This window comes from Branchiostoma floridae, chromosome 16 (assembly GCF_000003815.2).
Source record: "Branchiostoma floridae strain S238N-H82 chromosome 16, Bfl_VNyyK, whole genome shotgun sequence".
In the NCBI taxonomy this organism is placed as follows: domain Eukaryota; kingdom Metazoa; phylum Chordata; class Leptocardii; order Amphioxiformes; family Branchiostomatidae; genus Branchiostoma; species Branchiostoma floridae.
The window spans coordinates 7,996,251-8,017,903 of record NC_049994.1 but is presented as its reverse complement, the minus strand read 5'-3'; the positions used below and the strand labels follow the sequence as shown (position 1 = coordinate 8,017,903).

Below are 21,653 nucleotides of genomic sequence, written 5' to 3'. Positions count from 1 at the left end.
GGGGAAATGACATTATGGAGGGGTGCGTTTCACTGGGATCATTACACAGAAAGTGAACCCATGCACTTTTCCATTTTTCCCACTTCTCGATAAATAGCCACTTTGGGTGCATTATCCTTACTTTGGGACAATGTAGTTCAGTTCTGAAGTGTTGATTTTAGTAGAAGTTCTTCATTAATTGATCCCTCTTGCATGTTTTATTTTGTAGAGGCCATTTGGAGGGGAATGGTACGGCCCTAATGATATATTCCCCGAGGGCACTCGGTACTGGTAATGTGCAGTCGCAGGTTCCTTTGTGCTGGCCCGATCGTTTTTTACAGCTGTGGAATTTGCTGACTATCCCTGCCCATTTCTTTTTTTCCGGGACATTTCAGCTCGAAAGGCCGTTGGTAGGTTGTTATGTATTAGCCATCTCCATGGAAATTCCATTGGTCTTTTTAATAAGGTATCTATTTTTATGAGGTCTTCCTCCCGTGGGAAACATCTAACGTCTTGCCAAATTATCTCTGCCAAATTGGCTGTTCCTGGAATTTAATTTCCCAGTGATTTCTCCTGCAAATAGATTTGGCTGCAGTTTGGTTCTAGCTGCAGGCATCTGCGGACGTGCTGAGGCTACTACGTCTTACCACGTCCGCCCAAAGTGACGGCCAAAGTGTGCTGTGGAGATATGAGACTAAAATATTTATAGTGAACTATTGTCTCCTGCCCCCATAACTTTATTTCTGGCTGCGATAAACGTGGGCTGGTCGCGCAACCCCGAGATTGGAGGAAAACGTGTTCGCTCAAGGCAAGAGAGAGGGAGAGACCAGATCTCACGGAGATTGCCCGGGTGCTTGGCTCTCCCGCATGGTAGCGTATCACGGTCCCGGCGCAAGTGGGATTTCAGCAGGTGATACGATTATCGGAGATAAACGATCACATCCATATTTAGCAGTGGATGGCAAGGGGCCCCAGGGAGGGCCCAATCACGGTTAACAGGTGGCGCAAGCAGCCGTAATGAAGCCATTATCATGTGGGTAGTGCTGGCCTGCAGCAGTCGGATTCCTGACCAGAGATGAAACGGCTGGCAACATGCCACTCCACCAGGAACCTTCTCTCTGCCTGTGGAATGTTTCTGCGTAAATCGGCGGGACCTTTGTGCGGATATTTTTGAGCCGGAGTAACACAACCGGAAAACGTGGCTGCGGGAGAAAGGACAACCATGGAAGACGATTACGTTGAAGAAGAAGTCCTGGAGGAAAATTTGCACTGGGAGGACGAAAATTACTTGCTGGAGCTGGAAAATGAAAGTAAGTCCCATCATTTTACGGGAACTTAATCCCTTATTAACGCCTTCCCACCCTTCGTTTTAGTTAATAGCCATCATTGCGGTTGATACTATCTCTTCAGATTGGCTGAAATTGGTGTAAAAAATCACACCTCGAAACTAGCCTTGTCTGCTGGTATCTGCCTATGATCTAGCCCTGTAGCAACAGTGCTAGGAAGGTTTGATAGCAATTCGAGGCAACTGGTATACAAAGTGACATTCCGTCTGTTGATGAAATGTGCCATGATGGTTGGAACGACCATTAGCGGCTTAACCGTTGCAACGTTGGAGAGATCCGGACAGCCCGTCATACATCAGGGCGCATCACGGAAAGGACTAGATAGCCACGTTGTGTGTAAAAGGTCGCGGTCAGGGGATGACATGCTGTAGGGGTTGTGATGATGGGATACATTTGTTTTGATGCAGTGCTGGATGTTAAACCGGGGCAGAAAGTGTAAAATGACATTTTCTGCTTCCATGCAGGCTTTGTTCGCAGGGCGTTCCCTAAAAAGGAGTGTTCTGTTATTACAAATAAACTCAGCACTGCAGGGTAGGGGGTACACAGAAAAGTGATAAGAATAACATGCGAGGTATATTTTAGGGTGGGGATGATCAACCATATCTACAGGATGCTTTTTCAAGCGGATGATTAGGGCAACCACTGTGAAATAGAGTCTTCCAAATCACAGGGAAAGGCTTTCCCGATGGGCAATTGATATTCCGCGCACAAGTTAGCTCCGATTAACGCCGGGAAGATTAGAACACCCGAGTTTTGTGGCTGTAGCAAATTGGCAGGTAGTACGTCAATTAGGTTGGTAACACATTTGGAATTACATCTGTTGGTGTGATAGAGTGATCATTAGTGTTGAACACACCGAGATTGGGTTCTCAAAATGACTCTCACTCAATAGAGGCAAATGTGAGCAAATACCGTCTTTTAGGGAATGAAATAAACCTATAACCTGTTTATATCTATACAAGCTGGATTCAGTATTACATTACGTTGGTAACACATTTGAATCTGTTGGTGTGATAGAGTGATCATTAGTGTTGTACACATCAAGATTGGGTTCTCAATAGAGGCAAATGTGAGAAAATACCATCATATCTAGGGGATGAAATAAACCCATAACCTGTTTATATACACAAGCTGCATTCACTATTACCTGTTTCTAATGCTGTGATGTCTTTTGAATTACACATGGTAGCATATATTTTATGGCTTGCGCTGTTTCCATTAGCAAGATACATTTTAGACCACGAAGCATTTTTGTGGAACAGTGATTCCTGGCCAAATAAGATGTAGCACTCGATTTTTATATGTAAGGAGAGTTTATTAATGTGAGGATGTCAAAACGTTGCCAGGCTCCATTCCTCACAGGTACATCTAACGAATATGTAATCTGTGTTACAAAGGGCGATATAATCAATAAAGCCTGTAGTTATGCACATGAAATATGTAGGGGCTTCTTATGCGTTAGCCTGAGGCCAATGAATTTTGCTTGCATTTACGGTACTGCATTTTATAATGAGTATGAAATTCACAGCTAAACTTATTCTCTTGAAGAGAAATAATTTAAGAGTAAACTATGAATATATAGTAGTATAGAATGGATACATTTTGGCTTTTTCATATTACAGTAGACTTGAATCAGATTTTGCAATTACAATATGTCAGATAATCTAGCAAAAGGTAATTTTGGGTACTCTTCAAACAAGTAGAAAAATGGTTACTAGTAAGTTTGAACTTCATCAAGTGATATTTTCTCTGAATCTCATATTTTTTAAAAATTGTGGTTTGTTGTAGATTGATAGATTTATGTTGCTGAACGATGATTTGCAATTTAAGGGAGATTATTATTCCATACTGCCAGGTGGTAGTGGCTTAGTGTGTCACAAAGGACTTTGCACCAATTTGCATAGACTTTGTGGAGTGAGTAAGTAATGCTTGCTATGTTTTCCATTTGCTTATCATAATATATAAATGTTAGCCACACCAGTCATCATCATCAGCCGGTCGTGCTGGTTGCATGGATGGACATGACTCTCATGATCCTTCCCTATCCTCCATAGCCTTGGGCAGATCTTCAGCTGAGCAGCCAAAAATCATCACAAATATACACACACCAGTATAGTTTCTTTAAGTCGGTTTACGAACATTTCTATTTGATGTTTTAGCAAAAGGACATGTTGAAAACAGAGCGTTGGGAGAAAAACTGGGTGTTTAACTATGTTCCCTCCCTGAGACTGTGTGTACCTGGGTACAGACTATCCCCTCAGACTGTTTTCATTTAGATATTCCAATCTTAGACTATCCATGATAATAATAACATACAGTTCAGCACCAAGGACAGCCAATTGTCGTAAATATACACAGGTACTTCAATCTACTCTAGTGTTGTTGTTGTTTTAAATCCGAGGAACAAGAAATGAAATTGATGTAGTATAATGCCTGAAATTCTGGACTCTGAAGGTAACCATATATATTTTATTCAGACAGGAGACCACATTATTGTATGGAACTGGTTTGTATCTAATACTGGCTCAGAAAAGAACGAGAAATTCAAGTGCTAGACTTACCTGCCAAGGATTGATGTGTTCAAAATTTGGATTTTCCCAGAACTACATTTAGATTTTCCCAGAACTATATAGAAGTCTTGAATATGCTATCACCAAGCACAGTAGGGCCATCCTTACTGGATAGTCTCAAAGAACACTTACAGCTTGATGTGACAAGTGGGTGTGACAAGTCGTTCAGTGCAAAAGAACCAGCTGCTGCCACGCCGCGTGTCTGCAAAGCTGGTGTTCTACGCTGAAGGGCAGTTATACTAGCTGTTTCCCAGAACTATCAAAGAGTGGAATTTGTTATCGCCAAGCACAGCAGCAGGCTTTTAGCCAGGCATGTATCAACGCGTCATCTGGACGCACTTTTCTTAGAATAACAAGACATTTGATGCCCCTGGACGCCCTTACACTGGGGAGAAAATTGTCTGACAAGCATGAACTTCTGATGACCAGGGATGCTATCAGGTCATCTGGAACAGTATTTTTGCCTCTTAGGATACCTAAGAATGCACTTTTTAAACTTAAAATCATCAAAAACTCTGCACCATGGAAGGTGGACGCCCCAAGACCCCCCCCCCCTACAATAGTCACTTACCGTGACTCACCAATAAGTTTGGACTCCCTATTATAAAATCCTAGCTAAAAGCCTGCGCAGTAGGGCCATCCTTACTGGAGAGTTTCAAAGAACACTTACAGCTCAATGTGACAAGTGGGTGTGACAAGTTGTTCAGTGCATTGCAACCAGCTGCTGCCACACCACATGCCTGCAAAGCTGAAGGGCAGTTATACTGGCTGTATTGATACAGACAGATACAGATGATTATATACTGTACAAAGAAAAAATCAGGTTTTAAAGTACAATTAAGGCTCTGTGGTCTAGACAACAGGTCTGTTCTGGTATGCATTCAAGTAATTCCCATGATTACCTATTCGGACAGTTAGCTTTCAAGATGCAGTCTCCAATAGACTTCATGGAATGGGATACTTTTGAATAGTGAGAATTCAACTCAAATTGTAGTTTGTGTTGAAAGAATGGAACAGTTTCAATTGAAATTGGTGTATAGACTGGATTTTCTATTTTGCCATAATTTGGCCCATGTTTGTGACTTGTATGACATATTCTCTTATATGAAAACAATTATGACATGTAATTGCTGCGGTCCAGATGTTCCCTATCGATAAGCTAATTGTACGATCAATACCATACAGGGAACACTTCCCACACACTAGACTGATTTGATGGCTCAATGTAACTCTAGCCCACCTTTGTTTGTGGGGTAACCTATATCCGTTGTTTTTAAAGGGTTTTTAGGAATATCAAGTTGACGGGCCATGGTTTCAAACTGCAGGTTTTTGAAAATCTTGCAGCTTGAAACCGCCGTCAACTGAATATTCCTAATTACATTGTTTTTAAAAACAATGGATATAGGTTACTCTGTGGGTAAAGGTGAACTAACGTTAGTGCATCTGACTTAAAGTTTACTCCTTGACATTGGAATATCGGAGTTGCACTTGAAGTTTGAAGTGTTATTCTGTTAGTTTATGGGTTATGTAGATGACTTGCAATTGCTTTGCTGTATCTATTTATTTATTAGGTTTTCAAAAAGTTGGATAGCTCCAGTGAATTTAGTCAAATTGTTTTTAAGGAGACCAAATCTGCATAGAACACTTCAATTCAAGTATACATTAAGAAAATATATAAAAGGTTATAACATATATTATGTATTACTAAGTAACTCAGGGTATACAAACAAAACATGTTACTTGAAACAGAAAAATAATTTCTATAGAAAGATACATTTACATTTAGTGTTTTAGATAATTCATTTCATTTGCTATTATCTGATAAGTTCCAAATCTTTTAGATGAGCCAAAATCTGTTCATCAAAATAGTATCACTGTTTTTTGTCATCTTGGGTTACCAGCGTTTAATTATTCATGGCCAACCAGGAAAAATGCCTTTTGACACAGAACAGCTTTGTTGATAGAGTGCAGCACATATACTTGTTATTTTGAAAGATGGCAGTTATTTGGAGTCCAATTAAAATACAGCATTACAGGATTTGAAAGAAGACAAAACTGGTCTAGATGGTATGAATGATTAAACGTTTCTTATAAATGGGTTAATTTTGCAATATTTTTGATAGCTGATGGAATCATGATTTAATTTATGTTAAATAAAATAATGAGACAAAATCTATTTGTAGTATTGCTATTCTAGTGAGTTAACTTTGAACATGTTAGCTACAACAATATCTACATTCAACAGTAGAAGTTGGCAACACTACTGCACTAGTATTAAAGCAGGAAATCAATTTTTCTAACTGAATCTTCTGAGAAAATGATAACGTTACACAACTTTATTAGATCTTTTTCTTGCTCTCTGATTCTTAATCTTCACTCATAATAAAGGGATCGGGATAAAATTTTGTTACTTTTATGTTCCAGGGCTCAAAATGCCGCCTGCATATGCAGGATAGTGCAGTTAGAATGATAGTTACAATTGTGCAGGTATTTCTGATGTCTACCTGCACCAACCTGCACTGGTCCATGAACTGGGTATGTACTGGTTAGTGCAAGTAAAAAGCTGTGCAGGTATTGTATACCAGAGTATTTCTTATGGCTACCTGCACCTAAACTGCACTGGTGCATATACAGGATATATAAGTGTGCAGGTAAAATTGGAGCTGTGCAGGTATTTCTGATGTCTACCTGCACCTAACCTGTACTGGTCAATGCACTGGGTATGTACAGGTCAATGCAGGTAAAATTGGAGCTGTGCAGGTGTACCAGTATTTCTAATGTCTACCTGCACCTTACCTGCACTGGTCCATTTACTGGGCATATATGGATTATTGCAGATAAAATTGGAGCTGTGCAGGTGTACCTTATGTCTACCTGTACTGGACAAACAGTTGGGAGCCTTTTAGGGAAAACTACATTTCACTACAAGTATAGTCACTGCCTGAAACTCAACAATGTATTAGAGCTCAGTTTTTGTGTTATTGTTTCAATTTTGAAAAATCCAAGAACCGTCTTATGTCATTGGCGTGGCCTTAAAGGAAAAGAAACAGAATGTTGCAGGTAAAGTTTGTCTGGTGCATGTTTGGGATAAAATTATTTCAAGCCCTACATTTGCTCTAGGCTAATCCTGCCATTACAGTACAATCTTATTATCAGCAAGTCAATCGATTCTTATAAAGTTTGTGTGTCGGAATCGTAGGAAGGGACATTCCTGAGGAACAGGAGGTCAAACTTCTATCTTGCGTCAACATCATATTGAATTTGAATCCCTTCGTCTAATTGGTCGACAGAGGCTGTAAATTGTAATAAGGTATTAATCCATTATTTTATGCCTTGACAAGATGTCATGCAAGCTTTCAGTTATGACAGGTGTCCAAATCGTAGGACAAAAGTGAACACATAACGTCACATTTAACACTACACGTAGATCAACTGTATATATGGGACAACCTATATCCATTGCATCTAAACCTGGGAATATACGGATATCAATTGCAATATCTTGAACATATTGCAGTTTGAAACAACTGTCTGTGGAGTTGACAACTCGATCTGAATACCCTATTCTTAAAAACAACGGATATAGGTTACCCCACGGATAATTGTGCACGTAAGCTAGCGTTAGCAAGCTAGGAGGCCCGAACCTACACTAATTCTTCCTCACATTACAAGCTCTTTGCCACAAAAATAAATCAAAACCATACATATAGCAAGGCCAGGTTAAAAGATATAAAAATAATATTTTTCTGCTGCAATACTTAAAGCTAAGGGTACAACCCACCGTACGTGCAATTTGATTTTTGGAGGCCACGTCCGCCTTATATATCTAAAAATGTTCAGGCTGTACAGGGCAGGCACATTGCCCGTACTGGCACGTACGGGGGATGAATCCGCAGCCAGATGTCACACAAAGTTTTGCCTGCATGTGATGTTCTACGGCGTGTCTGCGTGCTCCAAAATTTGTTGGATTCCCTTCGAGTTTGTACGGAGGCCGTACTTACCATTTACGGTGCCAAAAAGATTGCGGACGTTTTGGCACATAGACAGCACGTATTTGCACGTATGGCGGGTTGTGCCCTTGGTTTTAGGAAGCCATTAGGGGGCCCAACATTGACCTTAACCTTCATCTTCCCAAGACCTACCCACATACAAGCCATCCAGAGGCTCTAAAGTTATGCTGACTACAAAATCCAGAAACACAAACAGACACGCACACAGACACGCCCTAAACTATACCTCAATTTTTCATGGAGGTAAGTAATTACCCGTAAATGCCTCTTTCTTGATTACGTCTGTATCTGTCACACCCAATGATAAGTGTTGCTCGTAAGGAAAACTGTAGTATATTTTTAATCACCCCGTATACCCTCCAGCCAAACATGGCTGATGACTGCAGGATTGCTTCTTAGCCTTCCCGTCCTTGACAGATGATTGCGTGTGCAGGAAAAGTCGATAAGATCTCCGCTGTAGTTTGACGCTAGAGCCGGACCAGCATCGGATTTCAGACTGGGGAAAAAAAAGCTGGGCCCAGAGCCAAGATAAGGGAATGACGTGAACGGATTCTGTTCATGGTACTGAAAGTTTGGCTGTAAGAGAATTCAAAGGGTTAGGAGGTGCCTATTAGGTTGTGGGTTAAGAAAAGATACTGGTGTAATTGAGTCTTTTGAACAGTCATGATTGTAATGATTTAGCCTTTTATTTGCTCAGAAATACTATAACACATGGAGACTTGTCATTTTCATTTATATCTATATGTTTAGCCCAAAAGGTAGAAAAGGCTTGAAAAAATAAAAAGCAATAAGATGATATAAGGAAGAACATGATCTTAGTAGCATTTTTTCTTTCCCTATTTACTAGTTTTATACTGCAGTATTTTAGCCTAATATCAGTAAAGTCAGGAATGTATGTAGAAACATGCAGATAGATATTTAGACTGCACATTTTGTACTTTTTTTTTTTACTTTATGGTATTTGTGTGTGTCCTCTGACTTGCTTTTAGCTTTTGGGCATGAATTTGTGAATAAAGATTATGATAATTACCTGAATGGAAGTATTGAAGACATCTAATTTTTCAAAAAGAAAAGATCAAAAGTTAGATTTAACACTTCTTGTACATGTATAATCAGAAGTCTTATTGTACCATTTGGTTAGATTTATTTTCTGGGCACGTTGAGCGCATCTCTTTGCAGTTTGCACTCACCACATCCACAACCACACAAGATGTGCTGGCAGTCCAATCTGCCGTGCCCTTTGCCACCCAACGATACTTAAGTGGGCAATAACAGGAACGAGGGTCTAACAAGACAGTTATGAAGGGCAGATACCATCAAGATTGCATCTGATGATAACCGTTGCTCCGTAAGAATGCCGTGTTGCGAGCGGGGGGACTGACTCCCGGGCATCTCCGCGTAACAGGCCGTGACACCTGGCACTGTAAAACGCATCCAGAATACGATACTCAACGGGGAATTACGCTGCCAAGTTTGGTCAACATGCATTCATTCCCAGATATCCCACAGACAGTTACATAGGAAAGATAGGGTCACATTGTGTGTTATAGTTGGTCAAGAATGAGGTGTAAGTGACACTTTATGGAGTGAGGCTACTTTAGGATCGTCTATGGTGTGTTTATGTGGGTGTTTGTGTGATTTAGAAGTTGTAAATGGCGTATGAGTGTTCCGCAAATGATGCCAAATCCATGGCATGGCCTCAAGATGGTCTGCACACATTGGCACACTCCCAAATGCACGCCTATTGACTCTGGTTGTAATGTCAATTGTAAATCTTTGACAGAATATCCAGTGGTAACACAAGGTAACACAAAGGTCAGGTATTTCACTGTGGCATCAAATGGCACAGTGGCTAGGTTAGAGGACATTGAGTTCAAGAGGTCATAGGTTCTGTTTCTGGCATTTTTGCCCAAACGTCATGTCCTTTGGAGAGGCACTTTACATGTCACTTTACCCAGGTGTATAAATGGATGCTTGACTTTAGTAGGGAGGTAAAAGGTGATGGAAAGAGAGTGATGGGCTTTGTCATCCAGTACCGTGCCCCAGACATAACAACCCACTGCCCCTGTGGCTTGAAAAAGGCTTCTGAACTTCATTTGTTAGCATTTTTTTTACAAATTTTTTTACAAATTTCACACTGCCATATTGTTATTGGGTGGGCCAACTACTACCTCTTTGCAGCCAGGAATTGAATTGTGAGGAGCTTACAACAGGCGGGGCTAAATCACAAGGGTCTGTAGTGAGCTGCCATTTGCTGCCACTCAGGTGATATACAAATGTATATAGATACTTGTTTAGATGTAGACACTGAAAGAATGATCCAATGACATTGATGGAAAGCGAACCCTGAAGCAGCTTGTCCAAACCTTTTACACACAGCTTAACCAAGCCATTTCCACATGCTGACAACTGGATTCAAATCGTGACCGAAAAGCCCCTATTTTGACCTCCCATCCACCAAGAACACCACCCTTTAAAACACTATATTGATGTCCCTGTGAGGCTTTATTTATTGTTCCTTTTTCCTAGGAACAATCAGATACATTCTAAAAGCCTACGCTGTTGATTTCTCAGCATGGCAGCCTCAAATGGAGGAAACGATATGAAACAGATTATTCAGCATAGCTTTCAAGGGCAACTCATCAAAATGCAAACGATGACCTGTACCTGCAAAACTGTAACAGGAGACCATTTACCCAATACCCTACGGAGAGATCCATTGTGCAAAAGTAGCTTGATAAGCCCTTATGAAAGGCTATGCTTTTGAAAACTCTCTCTTGGGTTCAAGATAATATTCCCAAGCAGAAAAGAATATGTCAAATAACGTATTTTGTTGGATTTTTCTCTAATGGATGGATTTCTCTTGCTGAGTTAAGAATGTCATCTTTTATGCGTTTATTACTTTGATGTTGTATAATAAATTGCTACTACAACTGACTTGATAGAATAGAACATTTGGGTGTGTTTAACATTCTTACTGCCAAGTTTGCCTCAGACAATACAAATTCTGTGTGCAAAACTGCTCACAGCCAAAGGAAGGTTAAATGAACAGCACTCAAGCTAAATAAAATATCATATTTCCAATTCCATTGCACTAGATTATATTAGAAAATCATTTATGACTTTGAATAACTTTGCTTTATGCTCATTCAGGGTTCATATTGCTGCATAGAATATCAACCTCCCATGGTTTCAATATTAATAAACAAAAAGAAATTATAGTGAAAAATGTGGTCTTTTATCCATTGTAAGAGTCACTGCATTATTTATAAATCTAGCTTCACTCTGTCGTTTGATTTATAATATGTATCTACGAGAATCAAAAGAAAGTCTTTATGCTATAAAATGTCCCATAGCCTTTTTGAGGCCTTAGGCGCAGTAGAATGTTATCCTGTGTCTAGGATAGGGTATCGAAAGGCAGAGCCCATTCCATTCCCTCTACTCTCTATTACTCCCTAACCAAAGTCAGGTACCCATTTTTACACCTGGGTGGAGTGAGGAATGTTGTATATAATAAGTGCCTTTTCCAAATATCAAATGTCCAGTTAGTAATGCCAGGAATCAAATCTATGACCTCTCAATATTGTGTTTGCTAGCTTAGCCACTAGTCAAGTCATATTTTCTTCACATTATAATTGGATTAAACAGTGAAATGCAGGGTTATTTCTAGGGACATGACATTTTTTAATGTTCTTATTGCTGATGTAAACTGATGGTTCAACTCCAGGAAATATATCATCAATGTAGTCATAGCTACAAATGAGTTTGGACACATGATATACGACATATCATAAAGATGTAACACAGAGGCCATCCATAATCTAAAAATTGCCACGTAAGGTAGACAGAGCTGTATGTCACTGCCATTAGTAATGTTATTGTTGCTGAATGATAGTGCCAGTACCTGGCCATAGTGCTGATTTACTGGTGGTGGTTCGACCTAAGAAAAAGAATGTTGTGCTTCTCCGGTCACCTGTCGACTATATATGGAAAAATTATGCCACCCTAGATTTTTTGGGAGTAAGGGGTCAAAGGCTATTACAGGACGTGTACTTTGAAACTCAGCAGTATCTTTTTACGAAGTATGCAATTTATTTCTTTTTTAGCAAATGTCCATTCATGAGTGTCTTTTTTTCTCAAGTTGAATGATGGCAATGCCAGTAGTGGGCTGATACATTTTAATGTTTGTAATCTGAAATGATGTTGTCACTTTTGTCATAGGTTTTTGTACAGTCTTCATGTCACAGAATTTTCAACAAAGCAGAACCAACCAACAAAAAAGGTTCAAGACAGCCTCTGCTTTACAAGAGAGCTGAATTGTGCAGTATATACATTACTATTCCTAGAATGCACTCTGATTGTGTTCGTATGATCTACCGCTATCTGGGCCCTAAACCATTAACACTGTTGGAAGATAATGTCTGCCATATTGTAACTATAGCAGGATAACAGCTTTTGTATTGCTTAGATAAAAGTGTATGTTAAACCATGATAGCTTTATACCTCACCTAAAATCACACAAGAGGTCCGCCTGGCTTTTTTGCAACCTGTGTTTTCAAAGCACAAAGATACCGCCATGATTTGCTAGCTCCCTGTTATAAATGGCACCTAAGTGGTGGATAAAAATTGAAAGCATTGCACCAACACAGCCCTAAAACAGTGCATTACACTTAAATTTAGGGTATGGTTCAGCAGAACAGAATATTACATGTTGCCTAGCTGGTAACAAGTAGTAAAGTACTAGAATAATGCTATCAAGGCATGGTATTCTTCTGGTACTGTTTTTCATAGCATTCTAATGGTAGCATCAGATGGAGTCAGTTCAGATGGAGTCAGTGAAAATATTAAAAGCTTTTCAGACTCAAGGTCAGTTTTTACAATGTAAGGGCCTTTAGCGCCAGAGCTGCATTCACATTCAGTCTGAACTGTTTATAGTTATCACCCGACAGACTATAAAATGGACACAGAAGACCATGGTCCACTATGGACAGAATTCTCAATAATGCTCGGTCCATGGGAAAAATACACTAGAGGGATCAACGAAAAGTGCCACAATGACGAGGTGGTTGTTATGCAGGCTGAGATGGTTACTCAATATACAGATCTGACTGTACATAACACCAAGCAAATTAAAATTGGACTAAGCATTAGGTTTTGGAATATTGCCTGTATACTTTCAAATTTTATATTTGTGTCAGATATTTTGTGGAAAGGACAGAATTGATCATAATACCCCCAGTGATAGTCTTCATGCTTCATTATTCAAAATTTGTTTGGAAAAATTTCGAGATTCTTTTAAAAAAGAATTCTTAATTTTCCCCCCAAAAGGCTCAAGATGTTAAATGGCTGATATCAAAATCTCAAGACTTTGATAGCTGACATGAGAAACAAGTAAAAACCTTTTTTTCTCAGAGAGTTTAACAAGAGTTATGTATTTGTATCGGTATTCAGTTTGCATCGACACAATTCCTCTTATGCCAACAGCACAAAGCAAACGCTGATTGTGAATCTTATAATCCGATATCAGTCTGCCGTATCCACCCTACGCGGGCGATGAGAATTTATCGCATTCCCGCGCCACCCAATAAATGGCTCCGGCAAAATGAGAGCCTTTTAGATAGACTTCCCACGACTCCTGATGGCAGTGGTAAATCTTCATGTAGCAGCATTGAAGGCTCAGCAATTTGATTGTTGTACAACATTACTTTAGTGAAGCTTAATTATGTTAAACTAGATCAGGTCATTTTGTAACAGCTGGGACCAAGTAGAGATAACAGTTACGGATGTGAGCTGTTTTGCAAACAGTGCCTAGAGAGAAAAAGTGGTTTTCAGCAATGATATTCATATAGATATATCTCTTAACGGACTACCACAAGCTCTATCAGTATCTATACAGTTATGAAGATTAATCTTTTACCAGATGGTGCCATATTTATGTCTACCATTTGTGTCTGGCTCAATGATAAAAGACACTCTTTTCAGGAACATCTTCTGAATCCATCTTCCATGTGATAAGGCCTAAGAAAAAAATGTCTTGTCAGTTGTTATTTATTTATTGATCTCAAGACAAGTGGGTAGCCGCTTTGAATTATTGGGAGTTGATTTCCACTATACAGTTAGCCCACCGTTCTTAGAAAAAACGACCCAAGACTTTTTTCTTTTTCTTGGCTGCCTGAAAGAACATGAAATGTTTTACCTGACATGTAAGTGACAAAGTCACACTTTGATAAAAAATTAGGGCTTGAACAGTTGATATGAGAGTAGATATTCCAAGAAATCCATTTAATGTATGCATATATAAATATTGATGATGATAGATATTGCACTACAATTGTACATGGTACAATTCATGATGTATGGTAATGTTCTGCAACAACCATTTTATTCTTTGAGTCCTTATTCTTGAATGAAATTTGATATATCTTGTTCTAGGTTTAAAATGATACAGATGATATTATTTAAAATTCTGTAACTCAGCAGTATGCAAAGTTTGTGCCCTACTTTAGGATAAACCTATCAAAAACAAAATTTATTCAAAACTATTGCCATTAAAAGGCAGCCAATATGAATGATGTGTTCAACTCAAAGAATCTGATGTATTTTTAGCACAACAACACTGTATATTACATCTGACCTTTCATGCCCTTGACTTTAATGCAAGGGAAGAGCCATGAAATGTCTCCTCAAATAGCAGTGCGCTTGTTCATGTTACGAAGTGCTGTCTTTTCCTGTAATTGTCAAAATATATCGTATTACGTTTTATGGACAGTAAGATGCTTTGCCTTTTCATTCACTAGGCAACTTTCTTACGCTAATAAAATACTAGTTCACCTTTATCCACAGGGTCACCTACATTCGTTGTTTTTAAAATAGTGTATTTAGGGATATCAAGTTGATGGACGGTTTCAAATTGAAACATTTTCAAAACATTGCAGTTTTAAAACACTACCTGTGACTTGATGTCCCTAAATATGCTGTTTTTAAAACAACGGATACACATGTAGGTTACCCCTTGGATGGTTGTGAACTAGCATTAACTATTTGGTGCAAAATATGTATTGACTATGGGGATAGGCAGGTTGACATTACCTAAAAAGTTAGTAGGATGTAAAGATGAAACAGGGTCTCTGACGACTGATGAAATTATTCACTGACTTTTCTCACTTATCATTACTGCATATCAAAGAAGCACCACATTTTGTAGTGCCTAGTTGCACATATATCTGTAGCAGCATATTTCCTTCTTTTTTAAGTAGCAGGGTATATTTTTACAGGGAGAGGTTACTAGCTGTTTCCTTTAATGTCCTTGAACCAGCTACTCGAACATGGGACCCCCCTTCTAAGTCCTTTCCAAAAGATGTGTGCCGCCCCAACCTATTTTGAGCCATGGTCTTACAGTTATGTACTGATTATTGTCAGCAGGAGGTCAACAGTGAGGTTGCTACCAGTTGAGTCAAAGAGAGATCCAAGAATTGCCATAAAATACTGCCAGCTTGTAAAAGAAACTTCCTAGAAACAGATTGTATCAACGTGTTCCTTTAACCTTGTCTGAGTCATGGTGCGTTATTGCTTGAACTGCATGCAGGTTGACGCATGACTTGTCAGAGTTAATTCATCTGTCCATAAGTATCTTCCCACCTTTGGCACCCAATATTTTTAGAAATCAGATTAATCATGAGCCTGACGTTACCATCGGTTTACGATGATACGGCTCATATGACATATAGAGAATATAACAGCATCTCTTCTACCTGAGTCATACAATGACCCAGTAGAAGAAGCAGGGTTTACAAACTTAAGGATGCTTGGCCAGTAAGACCACTTGGCCATCTGTTTTAAACATTCATAGCAGTCTTCTAGTATAGACCTATAAGTACTTAACACTTGGTAATACCTAATGTAATCGGAGTTTAATCTAGGCTAATATCAAAAGGCCTTGCCACGTAGTTGTGGTGCTGTCCAAAGTTTTGAAATCAGTACTGTTGTCATCCTTACAGCTGTGGTGATTAAATTTTAATCGAGGTTAATATCAAAAGGCCTTGCCACTTAGTTTTGGTGCTGTCCGGAGTTCTGAAATCACTACTGTTATCACTATAAGAGCTGCGATGATAAGAATTTCACCCAGTCTCTTTTCAACAGGCTTATCCACTTGGCAGAGACGCCCAAGGTTCTGAAATCATGACTGCTGTTATTACCCATTAGTTCTCATACACTTATCTCTGGCGCTTCTCTAGATCACTTCTTTGAACCACTATGCCAACTTTTTTTTAAAACATTCATAACTATGTAAATTCTAGTACAGACCCATAAGTACCTAACACTTGGTAATACTTCCTGTAATCAGAGTTAAATCCAAGCTAATATCAAAAGGTCTTGCCACTTAGTTGTGGTGCTGTCCAGAGTATTGAAATCACTACTGTAATCATGCTAACACTAATAACAGCTGTTGTAATCAGAGTTTAATCTAAGTTAAAATCAAAAGGCCTTGCCACGTAGTTGTGGTGCTGTCCAAAGTCTGAAATCAGTACTGTTGTCATCCTAACAGCTGTGGTAATCAGAGTTTAATCTAGGTTAATATCAACAGGCCTTGCCATTCAGTAGTGGTGCTGTCCAGAGTGCTGAAATCACTACTGTCATTATCCTAACAGCTGCAGTGATTAGAATTTCACCCAGTCTCATATCAACAGGCTTAACCACTTGGCAGAGATGCCCAAGGTTCTGAAATCATGACTGCTGTTATTACCCGTTAGTTCTCATACACTCATCACTGGGGCTTCTCTAGATCACTTCTTTGACCTTCTTGCTGCACGGTCTTTGATGTTGAGTGCTGAGGATTTTCAGGGCATTTACTGCTCTACGTGGTGAAGTCAGTAATGGTCGTGTTAGATTTGTTCTGAGAGATAAGGCCACACCAATATAATTTGTTGGTTATTGGAATAAAAACAAATATGCTAAACTGGAAAAACATCATGAAAACAAAAGCCAGAGAATCAGGTTTATGCCTTGGCGTGTTAATTTTCTTAAGTAAATACAGACAACTTCTTTTATCAATACACTGCCATACATTGTCACTGATGTAATTGTTGCACTAAAACATAAAACATCTATCTATCTATCTATCATGTTCAGGTTTTCCTCTCTGCTTTATGATGCTTGTTACAATTTCACCATTAGAAATGTCTTAAAAACAAGAATATTGATTGTGGTGGCCTTAAGAGAAGTGCTAATCTGTCATCAGGAGGAGGCAGTTCAGTTGACAGCCAGCTTAGGATGGACTGCACTAGACATTAATGGGGTTCTGTTTGAAATCCCTATCTAAAACATCTGTCTAACTATTTTGTATAACATAACTTGTTCAAAGACCATCTCCTAGTAGTGAATACAGATATTGACTATAAAGTAAGCTGTATTTCTTTTAGATACAAATGCCCACATTTTCATCATGAACTGTTTTGATTTGAAGAAAAGCTTCAAACTAGTGAAGAAGAAACAAGAAAAATCTGTTGGATGACGCAATTTTTTTCGTGCTTCTCAATTATTAATTCATTTCCTTTGTTCTCTGGCAATTCTTTGCAAAGAATTAAAAGACTTCAAAAATAGAGTTATAGAAAAAATATTAATCTGACCAAGGTACAGATGTTTCCCCTGACTTTGTTTTAATGTGCATCTTCCTGTTCAACCATTCTTATTTTCAAATCTGACAACCTAGAAAACAAATTAGTGTGTCCTAACTACTATGATAAATCATTTTCCAGTGTAACATGATATTCTCCTAGGTAGTGGTTCCCATTTAATACATGTTATGCTAAAACCTACATAAACTCTGTCCAAACAAAAGGGAGACAACTTGATGTAAAGCAGATGTGTCTGTTTTTTTATTGTGTATTTGAGACAGGCGTCTACTTGTAAGAGCCTTAGGATTACAGGATAATTGTATTTCTGTGCATTGCACTTGACGCAGGCTTTCTGTGGTAGCATAGCGTGATAGATAGAGGATAAGGCTATACCAATTTGATTTGTTGATTCCTGGACATTTTTATGATAGATTTAAAAAAAGGACATCATGAAAATAGAAGAGAGGGAGGAAAATTGGCATCTGACTCTGTTCACTCCCCTAAATTGTGCATTAAGGTACAGAAGTTCCCCTAAGACTTTGTTTTCATGTGGATATTTTGATTCTAGACTATCCATGCTAACAACAACACACAATTAAGCACCATGGACAATCCTTTACCTAATTTTGCTCACCACTGGTAGGGAAAACATATTGTTTTTTTTTTCTTTTTTTTTCTTCTTCTGTTAGGAACCAATCATAGCTCAGAACTGCCCTGGACAAGCTCAAAATTGTATAAGCATATTACTAGTTGCTTGATATATTTGAATAATTACAGGTTTTCAATAGCAAAACTTGTTTGGTATTTTTTACTCTCACAAAATACTACAGGGCAAGCTTATTAAAAGGTACCATTTAGAATGACAATTCATAGTAAGGGTGTCTACAAAGTTCATAAAAATGTGTTTTAAGCAAAATTGAATAATATTTTCCTATGATTTTTCTTTAAAAGGATATCTAAGAAGCAAATTTTTCAAGATGTATTAACATCTATTATCATAATACCGGTACGTTTACGGCGATTTCTCTAGCCATACTGATTTGACAAATTGTCAACGCATAATTTTCTCCAGTTACATGTTGCTGTTATAGGTTACCCTTGCCACTTCTTCTGTGTAACTTTTCTGCCACTCTTGTCCTGCTAAAAGCGTAATATTGTAATTGTAACACGCCGCGGAATTACACGGCGAACGGGCGCGTGGTTGGGAGGGGGTAAAAATACCGGTAGGAAAAAACACGGCACAATTAACTGTCGCTATGTACCTTTATATATCCTCTGATGTTCCTTCCTTTTCTGTTAGTAAATGCATAAAACATAAACCTGCATGAGCATACAAAATGTCATGAGAAAACGGACGTATACTGTCAAGAATTTTCATTTAACTCCTGTCCGTCACAACCGCTATGACGTAACACTTCACTGCTAGCGTAGATATAAAAATGGCGGGAAAATGGCTGCGTACGTTCAATTTTGCCCATTCAGTCGTAGATCCGGGCTATTATGCAACGGTTCTTCACACTTTTACATGAGTTGTAGGTCACCAACAGAAATTCAAGATTGTTGTTGAATCATGTTCGTCTTGTGCCGCGAGCATGTGTAATTATGATCTATAAATTTGGCAATGAATGTGACAGTGTGTTCGTCCCACGACGAGCTGCCTACCCCGAAAAAGATGCTGAAAACTTTTGGCCTTGTTGTCTTCGAATGCATTGTTATCGATGCTTTGTAAATGGTGTATTGGACACCTAGATGTCTGAAGTGTGCACAGCTCAGAAATAACTATTGTTGCATGTGTAGATCTCTTTAAGTTCCAGTATTTTTAATCTACCGGTATAAGTCTTACTACCGGTATTATGCCAATGCATGTTAAGTTGAATTCTGGTGAGAGAGGTCAGTCTGAGTTCACATATAGGATTTTAAATCATGCTTTGATCAATGACAATGTTTGGAAAGAAAGTGATAAGAAATAACAGTACATTTTTCACATCTATTGTGAGCACTAAACACCACACAAAAGCATACCACCCTCTAAGGGTTTCCCATTCTGTTTGTAATCTAAGCTATGCATTATGTAGACTCGGTACTCTTGTTGCATCCCTTTCCCTGTAGAATTTCATTAATGACACATTTTTTGGAATCAATGGCGGCAATGTTCTAGTCAACCTGAAATTTTCTGTCCCCCGAATTTTGAATGGAAATTCTGTTGAGTGCGGAAGACGCAACGATCCTTGGGGGGTTCAGGTAATTGTGAAATTTAGACCATCTAAAACACTATTCCCTGCATTTTGAGGGTCAAATTTTGATGGTAGAGGAGACTCAGATTTGTTCAATGCCATTTGTGCTGAATTCCTTGAGATCTTTGCAAAAATTCATTTTTTAAGTTTCTTAACATGCCGATTTTTGTCTTTAAAAGTGGACAGAATGGGCAAAATTTGTGTCCGGCCCCAACTACAAAATTCTGTCAAAGGATGGAAGAATGGACGCTGACTAGAACCCTGAAAGAAAATGTGGCAGTGTGAAATTTTTTTGTAACCATCAAAGGCTCTTTTTTATTTTGAAGATTCTCTCATGCCTACATGTAAATAAACAGTCGCAAATATATCAGGAACTAAACTTTATATGGGATGTAAACATGGATGTATTTTGACACACCAATGTCATTTTTTGGGTATTCAGATTTTATAAAAAAAATGCTATCAACATCCAAATATCAACATGAAAGCAGATCTCAATGAGAAATTTTGTTGTATTCAATCTAAATTTATATATTCATATACCCTGTTCCAAATTACTGAGACATAACTATTAGATATATACTTTTACATTTTATTTGTTATTTCTATGATGCTACTCTAGCAATAGTGTGAAACTAAAGCTCTCTCAATGTCGTATTGGCTATACAGACTTGCTTCCTTGAGGTACGGAGAAGCCTCCCTGTAAAGGGGCCAGACATTAACTCATTGGAGGAAACAGACACACCCAGAGGAAACCAATGCTGTTTGGAGGGGTCAATTGTAATGACACCCCTCTCAAAACCAATCAAAGCTAATTCAATCTTATTCCTTGAGGAGGGCAGGCACAGATGAAAAAGGCATTTTGAAGCTGTGGTTGCAGTATTGAAGTCACATCTTCTCATTGCTGTATTTTTGTTACTATATTTGTAATATTTTTGTTTTCATTATTTTGGTGTAAAAATGTGTAACTGTATTCTCATTTTGCAGAAAATGCAGGATATTTCCCCTCACAATAATTTTCCTTTTACGAAACTAACACGCAAACCTTGAATTACAAACCTTTTATTTTTGTTTAATTACAAACCTCCTATATTTTTAGTACCACCACTAACCACCAGAGCACCAAAATAATGGAAAAAAGAACAAATTTAAAGACTGAGATCTATAAATATGCAGCATCAGTAATTTCTGAGGAATGTACACTTCAGATATCAAAGTCCATTTAAGACATTTTTGAAAAGGCCTCATCTCAATAATCAAGCATTTCACTTTGACCAGGACAACTTAGGTTTGTGGTTCCTTGTCTGGACAACAAATATAAAACACAGTGGCAAAGAGAAGGACTTTATAACAATGACAGCAATTGCAAAAAAATGATGAGTTGTTCCTTTGCTGAATTAGTATCACTTGAGATTTTGTCATTAATACTATCATTATTAGAGTTGAGTAATTTTTTAAAAGTCTTTTAGATTCTCTGAAAACTGTAAGCAAAAAAGACTGACACTTTTTTATGAATAATTCATTCTAATTTCTATGAAACCTTTACTGTGAATTTTTCCAATGCATGTTTTTAAATCACAGAAAGTCCATACCATGTATAGTAAGTACTGTTAAAGTAGTGAATTGATGAAGCATGCAAAATTTCAAGGACACAATATACACACACACAGCATGCTCCTATGGTCAATACTGTCATAGAATACAAATAAACATCAACACTAGGTAGCACTTATGTTTAAATGGCTGTATTCCCTCTTGTAAGCTATGAAAATGTTACACATGTATAGAAATTTTGCTTAATTAGGTACATGATAAAAATCTGTGATTGATTGATTTTGTTTTTCATAAAAGATGACATATTAAACTGACTAGTATCATACAAATGTAGCTTTGTATGGGA

The 21,653-nt window shown here is 38.3% G+C and overlaps 1 protein-coding gene across 1 annotated transcript in view; it reads left to right on the top strand.

The window, feature by feature from the left end:
- Positions 1-278: 278 nt before the first annotated feature.
- The window catches only part of LOC118403213 (intersectin-1-like), a 90,166-nt gene continuing 68,791 nt past the window's right edge, over positions 279-21,653 (top strand). The window contains exon 1 of the mRNA XM_035801798.1: positions 279-1,289. Coding sequence (XP_035657691.1) covers positions 1,202-1,289 — 88 coding nt within the window. The 5' untranslated portion in view covers positions 279-1,201. The remainder of the gene's footprint in view (positions 1,290-21,653) is intronic.